The following is an 8,818-nucleotide window of genomic DNA, read 5'->3' as shown; positions in this document are numbered from 1 at the left end:
CGACTCTTGGCACGCGGACGCTCCCTGCAGGGAGGGTCGGGACTACGGCGTGTGGTTCGCCTCACGCGGCCCCGGCCAACGCGGCCGGCCGGCCGGGTGCCCACGGGAGCGCCGCGGCGGGAGCAGCGCCGGGGAGAAGGGAGGAGAAGCGAGGAGAGCCGCGCGAGGGCCGAGCGGGCGGGCCGGCGGGCGAGCCGGCGAGCGGAAGACGCCGGGGGCGGGGCACCAGGCCCCTTCACGCCGCAGCCGCCTCGGCAGCGGAAGTTCCGGTGTCGGCGAGCGGAGGTGAGGGGTCAGCAGGAAGTCGATACGTGGCCGCCGCCTGTCCCCGCCGAGGAGGCGCTGCGAGCGGAGATGGCGGCGCAGCTGAACGTAGAGCAGCTCGAGGTGTCGCTCGACGGCCTCACGCTGAGCCCGGACTCGGAGGAGCGGCCCGGCGCGGAGGGCGCCCCGCTGCAGCCGTCGCCGGCCTCGTCCCCCGGGGCTGGCCGGGGCCCGGCGCGCGGGGCAGCCGCCGGAGCCCGGGGAGGCGGCGGCTGAGGGCGCGGCCGAGGAGGCGCGGCGGATGGAGCAGCACTGGGGCTTCGGCCTGGAGGAGCTGTACGGCCTGGCGCTGCGCTTCTTCAAAAGTGAGCGGGGAACTCGCCTCTGCGGCGCCGCGGACGGCCGGGCGGCCGGGCGGCCGCGGCCGGGGTGACCGGAGCGCGCCGCCGTCCTTGGCGGCGCCTGTCACTGCCGGCCTGGCCCCGGTCACACCCCTCGGGGGCCTGGAACCCGGGCTCAGCAAGCCGCCCGCGCCGCCCGAGGGGGCTGGGGAGACGCTGCCTGGTCTGAGTTCTCTGGTTTCCGTGAGCCCCAGCGGGTGGGAGGAGGAACGCGCGCTCCCCGGGCTCCCGTTCCCGGACGGGACGGATCGCTCCTTTTTGCGCCTCTTTACCCACGGGTGTTCCGTCCCCCGTGGCCCGCCACGTCAAAGCGATTGTTTGTTTGTCTTTAGTTTTAGCCTTTTTATCTCAGTGGAAGGAAATTTGTCTGCGGGTCCCACGCACACCTTTTCGTAGCCTTCTTGGAAACTGTACAGCATGTATAGGACAGGCAGGCAGGACGTGGTCATTCGGCGGTAGGGATGGATGCGGCGAAGGAGAAGGCAGATACTAAGTTCATTTATGCCCCTTTGCTGGTGTAAGTAGATAATGGCCACTGTGTTCTGGTAACTTCTACATGGTTGTGGAGCGAATTCTGAAGGAGTAAGGCCCCCCAAAGTACACTCTGACTTCTCTCCCTCCTCGTGTGTGCCTGTGTGCATGTATGTATCTGTGTGCATGTATGTATCTGTCTGTGTGTGTGTGTGTGTCAAGTCTATCCGTCTGTCTGCCTCTCTTTCTCCTCCCCCTCTCTCTCTCCTCCCTCCTCTCACACACACAATTAACTTTTTTACAGCAAAATTCCGGTGTGCGGTGGGGTTTTTTTTGTTTTGTTTTTTGTTTTAAACACTTAGTTAATAGTGGAGGTACACTCAGATTGGGTCAGAGGGAAAAGAACTTCACCAAACAGTCTGATTCTTAAAGATGCTTAGAACCTTAGTGGCAAAGCAGAGAGAGAGAAGGGCAGGTGGTTGCTAGGTTCCACATGCATTCCAGAACAGCGTATTTATGACAGTCTTCTCAGAGATAGTACTTTCAGATTACATATTTCACCAGCCGAGTAGTGACCCGTGTTAAGGTAGTTTTATTCGTAAATAACTTTAATTGCACAAACTAGTGAAATTCTATGAAAAATTCCAGAACATTAAATGGTTACTCTACATTCATTGAATTTTTTTGCTTTTAATTTATAAAGATTACCCTTGAACTAACTGTTCATTGCCATTGAACAAGGATCAGTCCTCACCGTGTTCTAGCTGACTTGAGTTGGTAATGAGTTTAAAATCACTGTCTCTTGAGTCACTGGCTTGGTTTTAGAGTTTGTTGTAAATAAATACAAGTCCACTGGTTTCTGTGCAGTTAACATAGCTATGCTTGCCTTTAAAAGTTAATTTTTGGGCAGGGTGGTGGTGGTGAACACCTTTTAATCCCAGCGCCCCAGAGCCAGAGGTAGGTAGATCTCTGAGTTCAAAGCCAACCTGGTCTACAGCTATGGCTACACAGAAAAACCCTGTCTCAAAACAAAAGTTAATTTTTGGAACTTGCTTTTCAATAACATAAACTGAAAGAAAGAACCAACTTTAGTTTTTCTTTTAGCTTTTAATTTGTGTTTGTGTGTGAGAGAGACAGACAGACAGACTTGGGTGCTGGGAATTGAATGGGGGTCCTTGGGAAGAGCACTGTGCCATTCTTAACCACTGAAATAGGGCTCCAGACCCAGAAAGAACCAACTTCTAATCCTTGATTTTGCTGCATGGGTAACAAAAAGATGGGTCATTTCACCTGAGCATTATCTGCTTCAAGAGATTAAAATGCTGAGCATGGTTTAAACACCTGTAATCTCAGAATTTAGGAGGCAGAGGCAGGTGGATGTCTGTTAATCTGAAGTCAGCCTAGTCTGCCTAATGACCTCTGGGACAGCCAGAGCTACATAGTGAGAGCCTGTTTCAAAAACAAAAAAAATAAACAAAATAGTTATTTTTAAAAATTGTATAAGCCGGGTGTTGGTGGCACATGCCTTTAATCCCAGCACTTGGGAGGGAGAGGCAGATGGATCTCTGTGAATTTCAGCGAGTTCCAGGATAGCCTCCAAAGCTACACAGAGAAACCTTGTCTCAAAAAACAAACAAACCAAAAATTGTATAATGGGCAGCAAATTTGTATTGTTTTGGGTCAGGAATCTCAACTTAAACTATTGTTGCTATATAAATTCCTAGAACACTCACTTTGCTAGAATCAAGTTCCATATAAAGAAGAAGCTGGATTAGGTAACACTAGATGCCTCATGTTAAAGATTTAGTGGTGGAAACAGATTATTTTAAATTGCCTTTTGAGTGACAAGGGTCCACAGGCAATCCATATTTGAGGGGCCTAAGTTACCAGTCACCTTATAGAAGAAAGTACACTGATAGGATAGTTGGTCATTTCCTAAATTAAGTGCTCAAATGGTATCTAAGCACTTCAAATAGCTACTTAGCGATTCAAAGCACTTTTCTGTGGGTTATTATTTGAGGTAACAGTGCAGGGCTGGCGGTATATCAGGCCCTAATTGTGGAAGAGGGAAAAGGATATAAAAGCAGAATTAACAGAAACTGGGGTGAGTCCAGCAATGCTGCCTTTGTTTTCTGGTGTGTGTGTGTGTGTGTGTGTGTGTGTGTGTGTGTGTGTGTGTATGCATACCTCTGTGTGTGGAGGTCATAGGACAGCCTTGGGTGTTAGTCCTCCTTGAGCCAGGTTCTCCTTTGCTGCTGTGCATAGCAGTTAGCTACCCGTGGGCTTCTGCAGATTCCCTTGCCAGCCTCTCACTATAGGAGAACTGAATGGTAGATGCTCACTACATCTTTGTTGATGTGGATTTAGGAGATCTGAATTCATATTTGTGCCCTACCCACTGAGCCATCTCCCCCAACTCAGGCCTTCATTTTAATGTATGTTTTTCTCCTAGCAAAATAAGTCCGTGTATTTATAAGTATTGCAGTTGTTGTGGACCAGTGTTTTACATTTTTGTTTGTTTGTTTTTGAGATAGGGTTTCTCTGTAACAGCTCTGTCTGTCCTGGAACTCAGTATGTAGACCAGGCTGGCCTCTACCTTCTGAGTGTTGTGATTAAAGGTGTGTGCCACAACCACCCAGCTCTCTTTTTTCTTTTAAATTACATTTTATCTTCTATGGACTAAATGTGAATCTTGAAAGCAAAATTATCTTCTATTGAAAATAGCTAGGAGGGCCCGGGTGTAGCTCAGTAGGTAGAATGCCTGCCTATCTAGCTTTAGGACCTGGGTTCCAAAACCAGTACCATATAAGCAAGGTGTGGTGGTGCAGCCTGTACTAACAGCACTCAGGAGGTGGATCTGAAGTTTAAGGTCATTCTTAGCTGCATAGTGAGAGCAAGATCACTCTGGAATAGATGTAAGATACACCCCCACACAAAAAAAATTAATTAAAAAAAAAAGCCTACAGAGGGAGTGCCAGGACAGGCTCCAAAGCTATACAGAGAAACTCTGTCTAAAAAAAACAAAAACAAAAACAAAAGGAGAAAGAAAGAACAAAAATGGTAATAGTATAACCTGGAATCTGGATGTCTGTTTTGTGTTCCATACTTGTCATAGTAATAATCAAGCCAGTGATGAGCTTACCATGTCAATATCTCAATTTTTTGATAAAGTGAAATTGAAATGATGTGGGCTGGGGTTGTAACTGTGAAGAAGTGCTTGCTCAGCATTTGTAACATAGCATCCATAGCAAGACCCTGAGTTCTACCCCAGGGGATGGGGTGTGTACATAATAGATGAAAATGTCTCTTGTGATGATCTGTATGTGAGGGTTTTACTATGTAAATGCCAGGGATTTCTGTGCCCTTATGGGTAAGGTTTGATATTAGAATCACTGCTGTGTGAATGATACAGTCACCTTTGTTCTTACAGAGCATGAAGTCAGAAAGAAGACTTAAAGGGCTAGTTGGCCACTGTAGCACAGGTGGAGGAAACAGGGCCATTCCAGAAGGGACAGTGGAGATTGGTAGGGCCAGGCATGGGTGTTTGGGACATGGCAAATAGGAGAGGAGAAAGATGATTCAGATCCTGGAAGGGCACAATGAAGTTGTAAACAGTTTAACCTTTTTTTAGATGAAGAACCAGTGAAGGTTTTTCAGAGTAAATTGCTCTTAATTCTATTTGAGCAAGATTAAGCTGGCCTTTCTTAGCTTTTTATGTTAAGGTCCTAAAGAATTCCAAAGCTTTATGTATGCTTCTGGGATGACTTTAACTTGGGGAAATTTTTTTGTTTGTTTTTGTTGAGTTATTCAGGGGCTAGATTTTTCCTCGTATTTTGATGGCTGTATTATATTAGTGTGTTGGTTGCATTAATTTATGATTTCACACTAATGGCTGCCAGTAGTTACAGTGCACATGTTTACCAGATTTCAGGTGAAAGTTACCTACACATTATTTATCTAATCCTCCCATGAGACTTCCTTGTTATCTGTACTTCTTAGCTAAGGGACCTGGCCCAGGCTACTCAGTCATTCCTAATAAGAAGCAAGGTTGAATCTCAGTCTGGCTTTAGACAGTTCTTCCACTGCAGGAGGTGAAAATAGATAGGACTCCTGCTTTCTCATAAAATACACTGAGGAAAATAATTCAAAAGTACTATCTAGTTATTTTATCACTTGAATACGTTTGTCGTGAAAATACTAAGAACTAGTGGAAAGATCCAATTGGTTTTGTTTTAGATTTACTTGTGTGTGTGTGTGTGTGTGTGTGTGTGTGTGTGTGTGTGTGTGTGTGTGTGTGTCTACTGATTGGTGTCTTTTTCTGCAGAGGTCAGAAGAAGGCATCAGATCCCCTGAAACTGGAGTTGCAGATGTTTGTGAGCTGCAGTGTAGATGCTGAGAACCAAACTTGAGTTCCCTGGAAGCCCCTAAGTTGGCTTTTAAAGCACAATCACCTTTAGGGACGTTTTACATGTACTAAAAGAAGTAAGTGTGAGCGGGGCTGGAGAGATGGCTCAGTAGTTAAGAGCACTTGTTGCTCTTGAAGAGGACCTGGGTTTGGTTCCCAGTACCCACATAGTAGCTCACAACCACCTAACTCCAGTTCCAGGAGATAGAGTACCCTTTTTGACTGTCGTTGGGTGTAAGGCACTAATGTGGTACACATACATACATACATGCAGACAAACACTAATACACAATAAATCTTTATTTTTATTTGTTTCTGAGATAAGATCTCTATTACGGAGTTCTTAGCTGTACTGGAACTCTATATGTAGATCAGGCTGGCCTCAATTCACAGAGATCCACTTGCCTGTGCCTCTCCAGTGCTACCCCTGGCAAAATTATAATTTTTTTTTAATTAAGAAAAAAAGTGTGAGAACTCTCTGAATTTTTGATTTATGTTTCTGTTTGCTCAGTGGACAAAGGTGCTGCTGTCAAACATGATGACCTGAGTTCTGTTACCTGAACACACCATAGAAGAAAGGATCCAACTTCCACAGGCTATCTTCTGACTCCCCCCCCCCACATACACACACAAATAAACATATATAAAAACATGTTTTGTTTTCTTTTGCTTTTTTTTTTTTTTTTTTTTCAGACAGGGTATCTCTAGGTAGCTCTGGCTGTCTTGGAACTCCCTTTGTAGGCCAGGCTGGCTTCAAACTCAGAAATTTGCCTACTTTTGCCTCCCAAGCTCTAGAATTAAAAGCATGTGCTGCCACACCCAGCTAAAATTTGTTTTGTTTTAAGACAGGTTCTCGCTCTGTAGCTAAGGTTACACTAACATTGCTACTGATTATGCCCATGTATAGTATGGATAGTATTATATACAAGCAGAGAATTAATGATATCGGTCTCATGGATGGATGAAATAGTTCTATTTCCTGACTTCTTTAAACATAATTTAGCTGGTCATGGAGGTGTATGCCTTTAATCCCAACACTTATAGCAAGTTCCAGGCTAGCCAGAGATACGTAGTGAGTGAGGCCCTGTCTGAAAAGAAGTAACTCATTAAAAAATAAGCAAATGCCTTAATGTTTTAAAATAATGGACAACTATAACTTATTGATTAGTAACGTATAATTATGTCTTCTCTGCACTCAGGTGGACTAGCCTCAGACAATTTTTTTTGGGGGGGGGCGTTTTCGAGACAGGGTTTCTCTGTATTGCTTTGGAGGCTGTCCTGGATCTCGCTCTTTAAACCAGGCTAGCTTTGAACTCACAGAGATTCTCCTGCCTCTACCTTCTGAGTGCTGGGATTATATTGTCTTTAGGCACAAGTATATACTTTAGATACATATATATAGCCCCTAGATACATATACAGCCAGTCCTGGAACTTGCTTTATAGACCAGGTTGAACTCAGAGATCTGCCTGCCTCTGGCTCCCAAGTACTGGGATTAAGGGCTTAATCCCAGTTTACAGTTTACAGGTTTTTATTTATTTTGCTTTGTTTTGTTCCTTTGATAGGGGATTTCAGTTAGTCCAGGCTAGCCAAAGATAGCAGTGAACTCCTGATCTTCTTTCCTGAATATTAGACAAATTTCAGTCTTTAATTGAACCTCAATGCTTTGTAATCTCTAAGAAAAATACATTGCTGGCATATAGCATGGTGATTTGTGTGCAGGAGCTCTGATTATTAAGTTGAGCAAATATTAAAAAAGTCTTTATAGGGTTGAAGGGTAGCTATGTTTGTAAAAAGTGTTTGCCAAGTAAGCATGAGTACCTGAGTTCAGATTCTAGCATCCATGTAAAAGATGGACATGGCCGTGTGCCCACAATTCCAGTACTGAGAAGGCCAAGACTGGAGGCTCCTTGGGGCTTGCTGGCCCTACCTACCAGTCTAGACAAATCTGTGAGTTTCAGGTTCAGCGACACTATTCCCCACCCCCACACCCCAAAATAAGGTAGAGAGTGATAGAGGAAAGCCCTGAACATTAACAGACGTGTGTGTGTGTGTGTGTGTGTGTGTGTGTGTGTGTGTGTGTGTGTGTGTGTATGTGTATGTGTACATGTTAGGACTCCCATGCACACAGAAACATGTACATGGACACACACATATCTTAGTAATGAGCATCACTAATTAAAGTAACATTGTAAGAGTTGCCCTCAGAGTCTGGAAGAGGGCGCTAGATCCCTTGGAATTGGAGTTACAGGTGGTTATGAGCTGGGTGGTGGATGCTGGGAACTGAACCCAGATCCTTTGGAAGAGTTGCACATGGTCTTAACCACTGAGCCCTCTCCCTGACCCCATAGTCTGTCTTTCAAAAAGTATTTGGGTGTGCGTGTGTGTTAAAGATGGCTCAGTGATTAAGAGTGTAGAATGCAGAGGACCACAAAGAGTGGGCAGCTCACAGCTGCTTGTCACTCCAGCTCCTGGGGCATCCAATGCCTCTGGCCTCCACAGGCACCTGCACTCACACGCACATACATGTATGCACACAACATGTTTTCTATTTTCCATCTTTAAAAGCTGTGGGGGGAGCTCATTGAAATGGCTCCATGGCTTGGGTAGAAGTTCTTGCTTTGCATGCTTAAGAGACCTGAGTTCCATACCTAGATCTACATAAAGACAGAAGGAAAGAACACACATGCACAGAAATACTAGAATTAATATTTGTTTCAAATATTGCGTAATTTTACTATTGTTAGAAAAAAATTGAGTCACATAAGGGGGCAGTTTTTGTCACGTTGCCCTTCCAGTTTTATCAGTGCCTTCTCCAGAGGCATCTCTGAACACTGTGTCTGTCCCGATGTCTTCCTGCAGTAATGAATGAGGTCTCTGAGGTCTTCTGATTTGCATCCATTCACTTCAGAGGTCTCAAAGACTGTGTGCAGTGTGTGTTTGTGTATGGGAGAGGGTTTAGGATTGATGCAGTGTTTGTATAGTGTTTTTGGCCTTTCGAGACAGGGTTTTTCTGTGAGCTTTGGAACCTGTCCTAGAACTCGCTCTATAGACCAGGCTGGCCTTGAACTCAAAGAGATCCACCTGCCTCTGTCGCTTGAGTTTCTAGCCATCTTGGTTCTACATAGTGAGTTTTAGACCAGCCAGTGCTACACAGTGAAACCCTAGCTCACAGATATAGAAACAACAACAATAAAAATAAGCATTTAGGCGCTGGAGAGATGGCTTAGAGGTTAAGAGTAGTAACTGCTCTTTCAGAGGCCCTAAATTCAATTCC

At 45.3% G+C, this 8,818-nt stretch overlaps 1 protein-coding gene across 1 annotated transcript in view; it reads left to right on the top strand.

The window, feature by feature from the left end:
* The first annotated feature begins 294 nt into the window (after positions 1-294).
* Positions 295-8,818, top strand: part of Acbd3 (acyl-CoA binding domain containing 3) — a 33,524-nt gene continuing 25,000 nt past the window's right edge. The window contains 2 exon segments of the mRNA XM_027418835.2: positions 295-488; positions 490-629. Coding sequence (XP_027274636.1) covers positions 355-488; positions 490-629 — 274 coding nt within the window. The 5' untranslated portion in view covers positions 295-354.

The sequence above is a fragment of the Cricetulus griseus genome, chromosome 5 (assembly GCF_003668045.3).
Source record: "Cricetulus griseus strain 17A/GY chromosome 5, alternate assembly CriGri-PICRH-1.0, whole genome shotgun sequence".
In the NCBI taxonomy this organism is placed as follows: Eukaryota; Metazoa; Chordata; class Mammalia; order Rodentia; family Cricetidae; genus Cricetulus; species Cricetulus griseus.
This window is presented reverse-complemented; position numbering and strand designations above follow the sequence as displayed.